The 17358-nt window shown below is 43.4% G+C and overlaps 1 protein-coding gene across 1 annotated transcript in view; it reads left to right on the top strand.

The window, feature by feature from the left end:
• Positions 1-17358, top strand: part of LOC126470661 (uncharacterized) — a 328353-nt gene that overhangs the window by 240187 nt on the left and 70808 nt on the right. The window contains exons 15-16 of the mRNA XM_050098652.1: positions 2841-3165; positions 17012-17203. Of these exons, the coding sequence (XP_049954609.1) occupies positions 2841-3165; positions 17012-17203 (517 nt within the window). The remainder of the gene's footprint in view (positions 1-2840; positions 3166-17011; positions 17204-17358) is intronic.

Genomic DNA, 17358 nt, shown 5'->3' with positions numbered 1-17358 from the left:
TTGGTCATTTTTCTACTTACACTTGCTTCAGTATGGATGTTTTTTGGACACAATGCTGCTAGTTTCTTTGCAACCTGTAGCAAAACATCCCTCATTTCCTGCATATGAATGTGAAGCTTGTTCGCCAATCTACTATCCATCAACACAGCCACATATATTGTGTAACTGTGTGTGCCACTGTGAACAGATCGTATTCTGCCATCTGTTGATTTTTCACCTCTGTGTGATAGTATTGAAAAAAAAAACTAAAGAAAAAATTGGCTATGGTTACTATTCCATACATGTACGTTAAAAATGTTTTTGTCTGTAATGAACACATTTACATCTGCCACAAATTTTTGTTCTCACTTTGTAATAATATGGGCTTCTTCTGTCTCTTTGTGCACTCTAACCATAATGATATGCCTGAATGAAACGTGGACTTCTGACCCATAGTCTCTGGCTTCGTCATATTGTGCTGTGGCAGATTCTCATACAGCCTTTAATTTTGATGATGTTTTGTTTCCCTTGAGTGGCCTGGGTCTTGCCTTTTGCACATCACATGATCTAAAATTATATTGCAGTTGGATTTCAAACACATGCAGCTATAATGGTTCATAGGTTTTCTGGAAGAATGGTAACAATTAAAATAATCCTCATAAATACTGTCCAGTGTTCGGTCATCAATACACTGTAGCACACAGGGTTGTGATATATTTGGGAGTGAAGGTGTATATTCACTTTGACTTGCAGTTCCTTCATTTGCTGGTGATGACATTCCAGAACTGTTGTCACTGTCATAAACATGCACAGTTCCTTCTCCGCTATCAGACCCACAATCACTATTCCTACCCTGTGTGTCAAATACATTTCTGTTAAATCTCCATAGTATTTTTGTGTTCTGTTGCCATATAACATGTTGCAAATGGCTCATCTTCCACTCCAATTACATCCTCATTTTCACACAGCAAGTTCACTGTTCACAGGATTAATTGGCTTCAGCTTATTCATGTTTTACGTCAGTACATGCTCTTTTCAATCGCACACTGCAACGGTCACGATCGTACTGTCTGTGTAGTTGTAGCACTTTGGAGCTAGTGCGTGGACCTTCAGATTTTGCTAGTGGCCATAGATGTAGTTTTACAGATGAATGAAATGGATAGCTATTCAAATAGATACAACATTATATTTTAAATGTGTTTCCAGTTTGTTTTAGTCATTCGAACTGCCATTCTGTCCTTGCGAGTATTCATAGTTGGATAAGTTGTTACTGGCATGATGTCATTGTTACACCTTTGCAAGAGTACTGAGGGAGGGTAGAATAAAGCATGGCCATCAGTAGAGTGAGCAGTGTCTGTCAACAAATGGTAAGTGTGTGGCACTGCAGAGAAAAAATACTTCTGCTAAGGACCTCAAAACAATTGAAATCAGATAGATTTTCAAAACAGCAAGAAAAGTTGACAGCATTGGTTTCCAGACTCTGTTAGTAATTACATGTTTCCTAGTGAGAGAGAATTTGATGAATAGGATTTCAAGGAAAAGTAAACTTAGCTACTAACCAAAATGATGGGCAGTGGCACACTGCTTTCAACGCATTATGTGATTAGCACACCCAGTTGTTTGTTTTCATACCAATAATGGAGTTTTGGATAGAAGGCGATTAATTGAAATTTCACGAATGGAGAGCTATATTGGCTCTCATCTAGAAGATGCATACAGCACTATTGACTCATTATACTGCTTTTTGATTTGTTGCTATTGAATTCAGTATTCTGCATCTGTCTCCTATCCAAAGAAACAATCATTGATGTTTTTAGTCAAATTTGGAGTAGGAACCTATACAATGAGTCATAAAGGGGACATTATAACCCCATACTGAAACCAGGAGAGGATTGCACCAGCCCATGTAGTTAACATAGCATTGCTAGAAGTACCTGTATAAAAATTACTAAACTAATGGAGAATCGTGAGTGAAAAACAAACATTTTACCTCAGCTTTCAACATTGCATTCTTCTTCACATTGTTACAACACATGTTGTCTGCAATAATTTCCAAAGGCTTAAAAATTGCTTTTATTGTGAGTTTAAAGGACAATGTGGTTCGACTAAATAGAAATTATTTAAGATACATGATACTGCTTGGAGATATGTAACTATTCATTTATATGAGTGGGGGTTTCTATGGGCACCTCACCATTTTCTTGTGATGCTTATATGCAAATACGACTTTTGGTTCCATTCCAGAACACTTTCTGACTGTTTTCCTTAGCAGGATGGTATCCCTCATGGGTTAGGTCTTATTTTAAGTGTTACGTTATTTGTAGTTGCTACATTGTCTACAGTGAATTGTCCTGTGCAGTACTCCTTATTTATCTGCATGTTTTGTCTTTCTTGTAGTCTCGTGCCTTCATTTCATCAGCTATGACTGGTGTTGCAGACACTAAAAATAAGTATTCATTTTTTGTCTGAGAGCACAGCATGTTAATTTTCTTTTTTTCTTTTGAGTTATATTGGATACAATTTTGAAATGTTATGATCTTAAAATAAGCTCTCAAAATACTTGACATCTTTAAGTGGTTCAATGGAGAACATGGCTGTGGGGGAGGGGGACGTAACAGGTAGATTCATGATTCACGATTCACGTTGTTGCAGTTTTAAGAAGTGTTGACACAGTTATGGAGTATGACTTGACCGTGTTTATGACTCAGGCCCAGATCATTTTCATATTTAAGAGATTACAAAGAAATTATAATCTATTCCAGACTATTTTAGACTTAAATTTCATGATTTGTAAAATGAGCTCCTTTATTGTAAAATAGTGTTAACTGATGTGTGACATTGCGTGCCACCATTATTTTCAGGCATTCTGCACTTGTTCGTAGGCGAAAGGGTCGTCGGCGTAGAAGTAGCAGCTCCCAGCAGCAAGCATCTTTACGACAAAAGCACCATACAAGATTGAACTCCATTAGTTCAAATGCATCGTCAGTTGATGAAACGGCTGAAAACCCAGAATCTAATGAAGTAGAACAATGTGCTGGAGCTCCTGAAAGCAATGTACCTGATTCTACACAGGCAGGTGGCCTATCATCAGCAGCTGATTTATTACTTGCATTTGCAAGTGCAAGTTCACCTCAGCATACAGATGAAACCTGTGAGCAGGAAAACTTAACACAGCAAGAAGGAACTGTGAGTCATATTTTTTAAATATAAATTTTAGCATATTTTACTGAAAAAATTGTACCTATTATTGTCCTACATGTTTGAATTTCCCCTTTTTCTTATAATTCTTACATTGTTTTTAAAATTTTGACTGACTGTTTGTGTCTTCTCTTTTGTTTCTATAATTCCAGCTATTTGTCATAGAGTGCTGGTGTGATTTATGACTGTACCAAGAAATCCAATTGCCAGCTCATAATTATGATTTAAGCATTAAATATCTGTCTTGATTGTATTAAAATCATCTTAGTCATTTGTCTCATGTTTAGGAAACATTTTTCGCAATTTCTTCACCACTTTTGCAGTTAGTTGACAAATGTAACACTTTATAACAAAAAAAATTTTGTCTTTAATGAACATGTTTATATGTACCACAAATGTTTCTGCTCTCTTTGTTATAATATGGTCTTTCCCAGTCTCTTTGCGCTCCATGACCGCAGTGATATGCCTGGATGAAATGTTATATACTTCTGTCAAGCCACCGATGAAATGCAAAGAAGCTTTAAAACTGTTGAGAGCAGCTGTCCTAGCAGCTTCCAGAAATATCTGTCTAGTTACATCAAAATGTAACACTTTGACGGTTAACATATATAGAGCAAGGACAGTCCATTTAATAATTTATTGTAAATACAATATATATAGGCACAGGTGTAAACAGTACTGCACCATTTATCATTTCTTTTCAAATATTGCTGTGATCTACGCAGTGAGCAGTGATGTTAATGCTCGTAAGTGACTGTACTAACTGATACTAGTAGGTAGCAAAAGGATGTCAGTAGAGGTTGGTAAACTGTTTGTTGTTTAAAAATGCAAGTTTGGGCAGAGCAAATGAATATATTAAAATGAAGCTCTTATGAACGTGAATAATAGTCACATGTTAATTGTATTGGAATATAGGCAGGTGGGTGTAAAACAGCTCACCCTACTCACAAAGGTTCATTAACCTGCCACAGAAAGTGATTTGCATTTTTTAAGACTTGAAAGCTGACAGTTTTCACCATTTATTAGTGTCTCCTGTAGCTGTAATTAATGCCTAAATCTTTCCATGTGAGCTCTTGATTCCTCATAGTTTATTGTGATGGTCATTTCTCTCTGTGTTGGTGAAAGTAAGAAAATATATTGCTGTTCGGGGGAGAAAGTTAATAACTGAAATTTCATGAAAAGATCTCGTCACAGCGTAAAATACCTTTGCCTTAGTGATTTCCCACACTGCCTTATCATATCCATGACAATTGCTCCTCTATTTCACGATAATGAAAATAAGCTGCTCTCCTTTGAACTTTTTTGATGTATGAGTAGGACCTCATGTACATTATGTAAAATTTGGGAGTAACTAGTGGTAACGTAAGTGGTATTACGGTTAGGCATTTGGCAAATTTTACAAAAGGTATCTCTTGTGAATAAGAGCTATGAATTGAGGAAATCTGCTTGAAGATATTAATGAGCCTGAGAAGTACACTGAAGAACCAAAGAAATTAGTACACCTGCCTAATATCGTCTAGGGCCCCCGCGAGAATGCACAATCTCCGCAACACAACATGGCATGGACTCCGCTAATGTATGAAGTAGTGGTGGAGGGAATTGACACCATGAATCCTACAGGGCTGTCAATAAATCCATAAGATTACAAGGGAGTGGAGATCTCTTCTCAACAGCACGTTGCATGGCATCCCAGGTACGCTCAATAATGTTCATGTCTGGGGAGTTTGGTGGCCAGCAGAAGTGTTTAAACCCAGAAGAGTGTTCCTGGAGCGACTCTGTAGCAATTCTGGACATGTGGGGTGTCGCATTGTCCTGCTGGAATTGCCAAAGTCTGTCAGAATGCACAATGGACATGAATGGATGCAGGTGATCAGACAGGACACTTATGTACCTGTTACCTGTCAGAGTCATATCTAGACATATCGGGGTCCCATATCATTCCAACTGCACATGCCCGACACCATTAAAGAGCCTCCACCAGCTTTAACAGTTCCCTGGTTAAATGAAGGGTCCATGGATTCATGAGCGTGTCTCCAAACCCATACATGTCCATCGGATCGATACAATTTGAAATGAGGACTAGTCCAACCACGCAACGCGTTTCCAGTCATCAGCAGTCCGTGTCAGTGTTGACAGGCCCGGGCAGTGTAAAGCTTTGTGTCGTGCAGTCATCAAGAGTACACTAGTGGGCCTTCGGCTCCATAAGCCCATATCGACGATGTTTCATTGAATTTTTTGCACACTAACACTTGTTGATGGCCCATCATCGAAATCTGCAGCAATTTGCGGAAAGGCTGCACTTCTGTCATGTTGAACAATTCTCTTCAGTTGTCATTCATCCTGTTCTTACAGGATCTTTTTCCAGCCGCAGTGATGTCAGAGATTTGATGTTTTACTGGGTTCCTGATATTCGCGGTACACTCGTGAAATGGTCATACGGAAAAATCCCTACTTCATCACTACCTCGGAGATGCTGTGTCCCATTGCTTATGCACCAACTATAACACTATGTTCAAACTCACTTAAATCTTGATAACCTGCCATTGTAGTAGCAGTAACCGATCTAACAACTGCACCAGACACTTTGTGTCTTGGTATGTATTTGAATACACATGCCTATATCAGTTTCTTTGGAACTTCAGTGTATATTGCAGATGGTAGATGCAAGGTAGTGTTGATCTAATTTGAGTACATAACTAGGAACCTGAAGAGTAACATCTATTATTGGCAAAATTAACTTTGAATTTTGGTGAAATGCGCATCCATATGTTGAGAATCAGCAGCATTTTCCCATCAGTTAACAGAGTGCTTCTCTGATTAATGATTTTTCTCGACATTCTTTTCATTTCCAACCTAGTTTGATAGTTACAGAATTGGCGAAATATTCATTTTGACCCTTTGTGGGCATCCATAGCCACCCATCTCATACTTGACAACACTACAGACAAAACCGACAAGCTCCTTAGCATAGTAAAAAGCATGTGGTAACAATAATCGCGCAGTTGCTTGCAAAGATTGGCAGTGTCATAAACGATGTAGTACAGCCTCTGTCAGTGTTTGACACAACCACAATTCAAGACAACCACTGCCGAAAACTACATTCACTTGTTTGACATGTGGCTTCCAAAACTGGATTCTGTAAGCCAATTCCCAATTTCCTCTTGTGGTTGGTCATGTAAACACTCTAGTGCCAGTTCTGGAAGTGCTGTTTCTAGTTGCTGGGTTTCAAATTCCACAATCAATTTTCATTTCCATGTAAATACACAACTGTGTCTGAAACACACACAGGTTGTCCAGTTAGGTCTCGTTGTTGAAAAGTTTTGGCTAATGTAGACAGAGTGATTTTATGTGTAGTGGTGTCTGGTATCCCGGTCTGACAGTTTGGACGGCCCGCCAGAAGGTACGGACAGACATAGATGACAGCCACTAGGCTGCACCCCTGTAACCAGGGAGTGCTACTGATGCTGCCACAGCGCTGTGCGTGGGCCACACCTGCCAACCTCCCAGCGGGTCCTCAACTCTCTTGTGGATACGTGCGTGGCGAGCACGGGGCCCCGAGCTATTGCAGCCTTCCTTCTTTCCAGGGCTGCATTTCCTTCCCCTTTCCCTCCTTTCCTCTCCTTGCTCCTTCACCCTCGCCCTCTCCTCTCCCTCTCTTGGTGTCCTTGCTTATGTTGGACCCCACTATCCTTCTGGTTATGTTGGTTTTGCAATTTGGCTTTGTTGCGTAATCACCTCCTATTGTCACTCCCTGGTCCCCCTCTGGGGTTTGACCTCCATTACTAAATTTCTCTTCCGTAGTGTGAGCCATTTGGGGAAGAGAACCTTACCTAGTGTCTCCGACGTGTGCCCTCCTAGTTCCTTTCACCTTCTCTTTCACGTAGTTGTCTGATGCTAGGGTGCATAGCCAGCACGGTAGCTAGCCAGTGTGGTGGGGTCACTACGTACCCTTTTGGTTGAGCCCCCTGAACACACAGGATCACACTTCTAATACCTGAGCTGTGACCACCTCATGCAAGCCTTGGAGGGGTTGCTCGTCATCCTGGAGCACCGGAACTCCCGGCAGTGGCCGCCGTGCCAGACGGCCCGTGCTGTGGCTGGGTGGTGCCCGTGAGGAGGGCTCCTGATCGGAGTGGGTGGTATCAGGGCGGACGCTATGAAAATGAAACGCGTACGGGTCCAGACCTCTGGCTGTTCTTCTGCGGCCGTCTCTCTGCAGGGAACTGATTCTTCTAGTGCTGCTTCTCCTGCCCCTTCAGCCTTCCCTTCCATGGCTACCCCCTGGGAAGAGGGTCAGGCCCGTCGGCTAGGGGCAAAGCCTTTCCCCCGCTATCTGGTTTGCACCACGACTGATGGGGATACTTTCACCAATACCAAACCTTTATTCTTTGTGGAACACGTTGAAGACAAGTTTGGCGAAGTGGACTCCCTGAGCAAGATGCGATCGGGTTCGTTGCTAATCACAACTGCTTCAGCTGCCCAGTCTGCGGCCCTTCGTGCCTGTGCCCATCTTGGCACAATTCCTGTGTCCATTACCCCCCACCAGTCTCTAAATGTGGTTCAAGGTGTGATTTTTCACAGGGACCTCATCCTTCAAACTGATGAGGAACTTAGGGACAATCTCGGACGGCAGGGTGTTCACTTTGTTCGGCGTGTTCAGAAGTGTCCTAAGGACAATCGCATTGATACTGGTGCCTTTATCCTAGTCTTTGGGGGGGGATACCCTCCCTGAGAAAGTAAAGATTATGGTTGATCGATGTGATGTGAAGCCGTACATCCCACCTCCTATGAGGTGTTTTAAGTGCTTGCGTTTTGGACACGTCTTCCCGCTGTTCGCAGGCCCCTCTCTGTGGTGACTGTGGACGTCCACTCCATGAGGGGAGTTCCTGTGTTCCCCCTCCTGTGTATGTTAATTGTCATGGCAATCATTCTCCGCATTCACCAGATTGCCCAGTATATAAGAAGGAAAAGAAGATACAGGAGTATAAGTCCCTTGATCGTTTAACCTACACAGAGGCTCGTAAGAAGTATACACGTCTTCACCCTGTGTTCATGACATCTAGTTATGCTTTAGTTACATCTTCACCCCTTCCTCCCCCTTCCTACCCCATTCCCGTACCCCCTCTCCTCCCCCCCCTCCCCTGCGGCTCCCATACCTTCTCCTCTGGGTGCTGCTCCCCCTCCCCAGCCAGAGAAGTGTCCTACTCCTTCGGCGTCTGCCGCTCAAGGGCGCCCCTCCCGTGAAGCCCCTTCCCGGCACCTTCCACGCCATAGGTCTGCTGCTACGCGATGACCGCGAGAACCGCGGTCTGTTGGCCCCCAGGTCGCCCGATCTCTTTCTGTTCCCGATCTTACTGCAGCTGGCTCCTTTATGCCACACAGCCCTCCTCGATCTCAACCTGAAAAGAAGAAGAAACATAAGTCCTGGCACAAAGAGCCTCTGGTGTCGCCGGAGGTCCCATCCCCAGCTTCACAACCAGATTCTGACCTGTCGTTCTTGGATGTCACCCCCTCCTTGTCGGTGACGGGTGGTGACCCCGTGGTATGACTGGCTTTAGCCTGTTCAGCCCCCTTTTAAATCATTGTTCTGTGGTTATCTAACGGAATTTTAATGGATACTACTGTCACCTCCTGGAATTGAAATACCTTATTTTGTCTTACTCTGCAGCTTGTGTGGTTCTACAGGAATCTCATTTTACTGATGCTCACTCACCGAACCTCTGTGGGTTCCGTGTTTTTTGTCAAAATCGGGTTGGACCCCTGCGGGCTTCTGGCGGCGTTTGTACGTTGGTCCGTAGAGACATCGCTAGCGCGTGGATTCCTCTTCAAACTACATTGGAAGCGGTTGCTGTTAGGGTCCACCTGGACTCTGAGGTCATGGTTTGCAATCTTTCTCTCCCTCCTGACAGGACTCTTACACCTGCTGCCTCAACTGCCCTTTTTCAGCAACTTCCTTCTCCCTGCCTCCTTCTTGGGGATTTTAATGGTCATCATCCCTTGTGGGGCAGTGCATTTCCATCTAGACGAGGTCTTCTCTTAGATCAGTTTATTACAGACCACGACTTGTGCCTTCTTAATGATGGCTCCCCTACTCATTTCAGTGCCGGCCATGGTACCTTTTCTGCCATTGATCTTTCTCTCTTTCTTCTCCCTCTCTCCTCCCTTCATTACACTGGTCTCCACACGATGACCTTTGTGATAGTGACCATTACCCGTTAATTCTCTCTCTCCCTTCCCACTCCCCGATGGACAGGTTACCTCGTTGGTCTTTCCAACGCGCCGATTGGCCTCTCTACACTGCACAGGTTGCGTTTTCTCCCTCTGTGTTGGGTTGTATTGATGACATCCTACATGACGTGTCTGACGTGATTGTTCGCGTTGCTAACCTTGCTGTATCGCGCTCATCTGAACCCTTTCGTCGCCGGCAAGTCCCGTGGTCGAGTACGGCCATTGCCATTGCCATCCTTGATCACCGTCAAGCTTTGCAACATCTTAAGAGAGACCCATCCGTAGCCAGCCTTATTACCTTTAAACGCCTTCGCACTAAAGCCCGTTATTTAATCAAACAGAGCAAACGGATATGTTGGGAATGATTTGTTTCTTCCCTCGGTTCTACTGTCCCTCTGTCACGGGTATGGGCTACTCTTTGCTCTCTCCAAGGTTGCCATCGGCAGTCCAGCCTCCCAGGCCTTCACCTCCCAGATGGACTTTGTACGGACCCGTTGATTCTTGCGGAACATCTTGCGACCCATTTTGCAATGGCATCAGCATCAGCCTCCTATCCGGCTGCTTTCCTTCACCAGAAACAGCGGGCCGAAGCTTCCAACTTATGTTTTACCCATTGTGAGTCAGAATCTTACAACGAACCTTTTACTGAATGGGAATTTCTTTCCGCACTTTCTTCTTCTCATGATAAGGCCCCTGGCCCAGACTCCATTCATAACCAACTGCTTCAACATCTTGTTGCTCCACAACGGCAACATCTTCTCTGGGTGTTTAACCGTATCTGGCTCCAGAATGACTTCCCTTCTCAGCGGAGGGATAGCATTGTGGTTCCTGTCATTAATTAAGCCTGGTAAGAACCCCCTATTTGTTGACAGCTATCGGCCAATTAGTCTGACAAATGTTGTGTGCAAGTTACTTGAACGGATGGTAGCCCATCGGCTCAATTGGGTCCTCGAATCTCGGGATCTATTGTCCCCTTACCAGTGTGGCTTCCGAGAGGGACAGTCTCCGATCGATCATTTTTTTTTTTCGCTTGGAATCCGCTGTTTGGCAGGCTTTTTCCCAGTGCCGCCATTTGGTTGCAGTAGTTTTTGACCTACACAAGGCCTGTGACACGGCCTGGCGCCATCACATCTTACTTACACTTCATCAGTGGGGTCTTCGGGGCCCAATCCCGATTTTAATCCGCCAGTTCCTGTTCCACCGGTCATTCAGGGTTCGGGTTGGTACTGTTTTTAGTTCTCCATGGACCCAGGAGACGGGCATGCCACAGGGTTCTGTCTTGAGTGTCCTTCTTTTCCTCATTGCTATCGATGGACTTGTGGCCTTTGTCGGTCCTTTGATCGCCCCTGCCCTGTATGTGGATGATTTCTGCATTTGGGTTAGTTCCTCTTCGATGGCCTCTGCAGAGCGGCAGCTCCAGGGAGCTATACGGCGTGCCTCTGCATGGACCCTCTCACACGGGTTTCAATTCTCTCGTTTAAAATCGCCGGTGGTCCACTTCTGTCGCCGTACTACAATCCACCCTGATCCAGAACTCTATCTCGGTGCACAACGATTGCCTGTGGTCCCACAGTTTCGTTTCCTAGGTCTTCTTTTCAACAACAAGCTCACTTGGCTGCCCCATATCAGACTTCTGAAGGTAGGATGTTTCCGTAAACTCAATGTCGTTCGCTTCCTTGCTCACTCCTCTTGGGGTGCGGACCGCTCCCTCCTTCTCCGTCTTTATTGTGCTCTAGTTCTGTCTCGCTTGGACTATGGTTTGGTTGCTCCTTCCACACTGCACATGCTGGATTCAGTCCACGATCGTGGTATCCGTTTGGCCACTGGTGCCTTCCCTACTAGCCCTGTTGATAGTCTCCTGGTTGAAGCTGGGATCCCCCCCCCCTCCCCCGTTTCTGTTCCAAGACTATGGACGTCGCCCACCTGATTCCCGCCCTCGGGCGGGTTTACCGGTTGGGCTCCGCCTTGCGTCTCTTTAGCGTGATTTTCAGCTTCCTTCTTTGTCCTGTCTTCCTGCCCCCCCCCCCCCCCCCTTCACGCCCTGTTGGAACGGAAAATCATTTGCTGCCACCTACATGTGGGGTGTTTACTGCAGAATTGATGGCAATTTCCCAGGCCCTTACCTTTATTAAACAGTCCCATCACAACCGCGTTTTGTTATGTACGGACTTAATGAGTGGCCTTCTGGCTATTGACCGGTGTTTTTCACGCCATCCCTTGGTCTCTGCCATCCGTGACCATCTCGCTGATATTCACCGTGCTGCTTGTTCTGTGGACTTCCTTTGGGTCCCTGGCCATATGGGTATCCCGGGTAATGAGCTCGCTGATTGTTTGGCTGGGGAGCAGTCACTTACCCCCCGTTTTGTCACCCCTTCTACAGCAGATTTATGGCTTCACATCAAGTCCCACTTCGCACAATCATGGGCCAACTCTTGGGAGGCTACTTCCCTGTCTAATAAACTTCGTGCAATTAAGGTGACACCAGGCCCATGGCGTTCTTCCTTTCACCTCTCCCAAAAGGACTCGACCACACTGTGTCGTCTCTGCATTGGCCACACCAGGCTGACCCATGGTTTTCTTTTGTGTGATGAACCACCCCTACTTTGTGGTTGTGGAGCCTTCCAGTCAGTAGCCCACATTTTGGTTGAATGCCCCCTTCTTTTGGCTCTGCGTGCTAAGTACAGGCTCCCCCGCACTTTACCTTTGATGTTGGCTGACGATTCCCGGATGGTCGACCTGGTCCTCGGTTTCCTCTGGGAAAGTGGTTTTTATTCTCAGTTTTAAGGTTTTTCATCTCTCTGGTGTTGGGGCAGGGCGGTGAGTGTTGGGGTATCTCCCATTGTAAGCCGTGTTTGGAGATTCCTGACTCCCCTCCCTGACCGAGATTCTCTTTTCTGCCCTTTTACTCTGTTTTTATCATTTTTTAGGATTGGTTAGTCTCGTTTTCCCATACGCACTTCTACATTCTAGCGGTTGCACCTTTTAAGTCGCAGGTGGTCTTGCCTCTGCTGCTTCAGAGATGGGATATTCCCTGCCTCTATCATAGCGTTGGGTTCTCTCTCTTGCTGACTTACCTCATTTTGTTTTTACCATTGACAACATGACTGCCCTTTTACATTTTTTAGCTCTTTCCCTTTCATCATTCTGACTTTTCTGAGATGTCACACTATCGAAATGGACCACATTTGAAATAAGGGACTGATGACCTTGCTGTCTGGTCCCTTAAACCCCAAACAACCAACTAACCAACCAACCACACCTGCCAAGCGAGTGTGTGAGCACTCACGGGAGCCCTATAAAGCTCGGAAGTCAGTCGTATTCCGACTGCGCTCTAGTGTTCTATACCATATGCATCATTGTTGCTTCTTGAATCTCACTACATCTTGGCCCTCAATCTGGTGTTCTGTATGGACTTGTCTACTTCCTTATTGTTGTTGTCCTCATACGTCCATAGCTGTTTTTCTGTGGGTTTTGGCGACTCACCGACAATACCCTCAGCCAGTCAGCCTGCAGTACCCAATCTGATTCCGGTTACTAGATGGTGGGAAGTAGAAACATTAAACTGAGGATAAAGCGCCATTGTCTGACTAAATAAGAAACTGAAACAGCTGGATTCCATGTGTGCTATTTGACTGGTCTAGCAAAACTGCTTCACTTCATAACGTGTAAAAATGGCTTCCAAAATTCGGTTTTCATCTTCTGGAAGTTTTCACATGTAAATGCTGTGATTATACCAACTTTTTAACTTTAGCTAGCAGGCCTGTGTTGCGTAGAAACAATGTGATCACACACATGATACATTGTTGCTTTCGTGCTCTTTGTATTTGGCAAACAGGTCCTTATCCATATCATGTTTCCAAATTGAGTTTCATCAGGTTATGTGCAATACCAGTAACTGAAAATTTGTTAAATTTTCGCTGTTTATTAGCAGAAAATAAAAACTGTTTCAAACTGTCTCTATAAAGTATCCCTTATGGGCAAAATCCACATTTATTAGATAGTTTTGTGTTGTCAAATTTTGGGGAAAAGTTGCATCTATATTCAGATTGATCACAAAATACAGACTTTTCAAGTCCCTAAATATAACTTACAGAAAAGCTGTGGTGTAGTGCCAGTTCATGATGGGGCACTCTTGTTCTGATTCAGTGCATTGTTATCGAGTCAGGATTGAACTGATGTAACTGGATAGTTCAAGGCACTATTGTTTGTTGTTGTGGTCTTCAGTCCTGAGACTGGTTTGATGCAGCTCTCCATGCTACTCTATCCTGTGCAAGCTTTTTCATCTCCCATTACCTACTGCAACCTACATCCTTCTGAATCTGCTTAGTGTATTCATCTCTTGGTCTCCCTCTACGATTTTTACCCTCCACACTGCCCTCCAATACTAAATTGGTGATCCCTTGATGCCTCAGAACATGTCCTACCAACCGATCCCTTCTTCTGGTCAAGTTGTGCCACAAACTTCTCTTCTCCCCAATCCTATTCAATACTTCCTCATTAGTTATGTGATCTACCCATCTAATCTTTAGCATTCTTCTGTAGCACCACATTTCGAAAGCTTCTATTCTCTTCTTGTCCAAACTATTTATCGTCCATGTTTCACTTCCATACATGGCTACACTCCATACGAATACTTTCAGAAATGACTTCCTGACAGTTAAATCTATACTCGATGTTATCAAATTTCTCTTCTTCAGAAACGCTTTCCTTGCCATTGCCAGCCTACATTTTATATCCTCTCTACTTCGACCATCATCAGTTATTTTGCTCCCCAAATAGCAAAACTCCTTTACTACTTTAAGTGCCTCATTTCCTAATCTAATTCCCTCAGCATCACCCGACTTAATTAGACTACATTCCATTATCCTTGTTTTGCTTTTGTTGATGTTCATCTTATATCCTCCTTTCAAGACACTGTCCATTCCATTCAACTGCTCTTCCAAGTCCTTTGCTGTCTCTGACAGAATTACAATGTCATCAGCGAACCTCAAAGTTTTTATTTCTTCTCCATGAATTTTAATACCTACTCCGAAATTTTCTTTTGTTTCCTTTACTGCTTGCTCAATATACAGATTGAACAACATCGGGGAGAGGCTACAACCCTGTCTTACTCCCTTTCCAACTACTGCTTCCCTTTCATGCCCCCCGACTCTTATAACTGCCATCTGGTTTCTGTACAAATTGTAAATAGCCTTTCGCTCCCTGTATTTTACCCCTGCCACCTTTAGAATTTGAAAGAGAGTATTCCAGTCAACATTGTCAAAAGCTTTCTCTAAGTCTACAAATGCTAGAAACGTAGGTTTGCCTTTCCTTAATCTTTCTTCTAAGATAAGTCGTAAGGTCAGTATTGCCTCACGTGTTCCAGTGTTTCTACGGAATCCAAACTGATCTTCCCCGAGGTTGGCTTCTACTAGTTTTTCCATTCGTCTGTAAAGAATTCGTGTTAGTATTTTGCAGCTGTGACTTATTAAGCTGATAGTTCGGTAATTTTCACATCTGTCAACACCTGCTTTCTTTGGGATTGGAATTATTATATTCTTCTTGAAGTCTGAGGGTATTTCGCCTGTTTCATACATCTTGCTCACCAGATGGTAGAGTTTTGTCAGGACTGGCTCTCCCACGGCCGTTAGTAGTTCCAATGGAATATTGTCTACTCCGGGGGCCTTGTTTCGACTCAGGTCTTTCAGTGCTCTGTCAAACTCTTCACGCAGTATCATATCTCCCATTTCATCTTCATCTACATCCTCTTCCATTTCCATAATATTGTCCTCAAGTACATCGCCCTTGTATAGACCCTCTATATACTCCTTCCACCTTTCTGCTTTCCCTTCTTTGCTTAGAACTGGGTTTCCATCTGAGCTCTTGATATTCATACAAGTCGTTCTCTTATCTCCAAAGGTCTCTTTAATTTTCCTGTAGGCGGTATCTATCTTACCCCTAGTGAGATAGGCCTCTACATCCTTACATTTGTCCTCTAGCCATCCCTGCTTAGCCATTTTGCACTTCCTGTCGATCTCATTTTTGAGACGTTTGTATTCCGTTTTGCCTGTTTCACTTACTGCATTTTTATATTTTCTCCTTTCATCAATTAAATTCAATATTTCTTCTGTTACCCAAGGATTTCTACTAGCCCTCGTCTTTTTACCTACTTGATCCTCTGCTGCCTTCACTACTTCATCCCTCAAAGCTACCCATTCTTCCTCTACTGTATTTCTTTCCCCCATTCCTGTCAATTGCTCCCTTATGCTCTCCCTGAATCTCTGTACAACCTCTGGTTCTTTTAGTTTATCCAGGTCCCATCTCCTTAAATTCCCACCTTTTTGCAGTTTCTTCAATTTTAATCTACAGGTCATAACCAATAGATTGTGGTCAGAGTCCACATCTGCCCCTGGAAATGTCTTACAATTTAAAACCTGGTTCCTAAATCTCTGTCTTACCATTATATAATCTATCTGATACCTTTTAGTATCTCCAGGGTTCTTCCATGTATACAACCTTCTTTCATGATTCTTAAACCAAGTGTTAGCTATGATTATGTTGTGCTCTGTGCAAAATTCTACCAGGCGGCTTCCTCTTTCATTTCTGTCCCCCAATCCATATTCACCTACTATGTTTCCTTCTCTCCCTTTTCCTACACTCGAATTCCAGTCACCCATGACTATTAAATTTTCGTCTCCCTTCACAATCTGAATAATTTCTTTTATTTCATCATACATTTCTTCAATTTCTTCGTCATCTGCAGAGCTAGTTGGCATATAAACTTGTACTACTGTAGTAGGTGTGGGCTTCGTATCTATCTTGGCCACAATAATGCGTTCACTATGCTGTTTGTAGTAGCTTACCCGCATTCCTATTTTCCTATTCATTATTAAACCTACTCCTGCATTACCCCTATTTGATTTTGTGTTTATAACCCTGTAGTCACCTGACCACAAGTCTTGTTCCTCCTGCCACCGAACTTCACTAATTCCCACTATATCTAACTTCAACCTATCCATTTCCCTTTTTAAATTTTCTAACCTACCTGCCCGATTAAGGGATCTGACATTCCACGCTCCGATCCGTAGAACGCCAGTTTTCTTTCTCCTGATAACGACATCCTCTTGAGTAGTCCCCGCCCGGAGATCCGAATGGGGGACTATTTTACCTCCGGAATATTTTACCCAAGAGGACGCCATCATCATGTAATCATACAGTAAAGCTGCATGCCCTCGGGAAAAAAAGGCACTATATGTTACGTTATATGAAATGGCCTAATCTTTGCTATGTGGAAGAGTAAAGTTAAGCACAATGGCACAGAAATATTAATATATTACCATCTTATTTTCAAGGGTACTGTTGTTTAATATAGTTGGATTAGTTGAGAGAGTTATTAAATATCCGAATTGCCTTTAATGACAGATATTTACGAATTTATCTTCTTAATTAAAAGGAAAATTTGCCAAAGACCTTCAGTAGCATTCATTCTGTCTTTAGGTGTGAATCTGAAAAGAGAATATAATCATGGTTTTGTCTAAGTTATTTATGCTATTGTTTAGATGTGTGTTTAAATTAATATTGTGACGTATTCAATTCTAAAACGTGACCTTTCTTAATTAAATTGCAGCAGTCAACACCAGTTACACCACAGACCCAAATTTCATCAAATCCAGCTATGTTTGGCACTGTTTGTGATAGTGGAGGAAGCATTAGTTCACAGGGCTCAACTCCACCAACCAATCTTTCTTCAGCTTGTCTGCTTGTAGCAGCTGCTGTTGGTCCTCTTGCACCAGGTTTCAAATTCCCAAAAACTAAGAAGGTAAGTCAAATTATTTTGTTTACTAGTTCCACAGAATTCCATTGTTTGTTTGGATTAGACTGATCTAGAGGTATCACTCCAACTGCACACGTCCCACATCATTACAGAGCCTCCAACATCTTGAACTGACTTATCCCAACTGTTTATGTAATAAT

The sequence above is a fragment of the Schistocerca serialis genome, chromosome 3, assembly GCF_023864345.2.
Source record: "Schistocerca serialis cubense isolate TAMUIC-IGC-003099 chromosome 3, iqSchSeri2.2, whole genome shotgun sequence".
In the NCBI taxonomy this organism is placed as follows: Eukaryota; Metazoa; Arthropoda; class Insecta; order Orthoptera; family Acrididae; genus Schistocerca; species Schistocerca serialis.
Note: the sequence above shows the minus strand (reverse complement) of the source record. Positions and strands in the feature narration are given on the sequence as shown.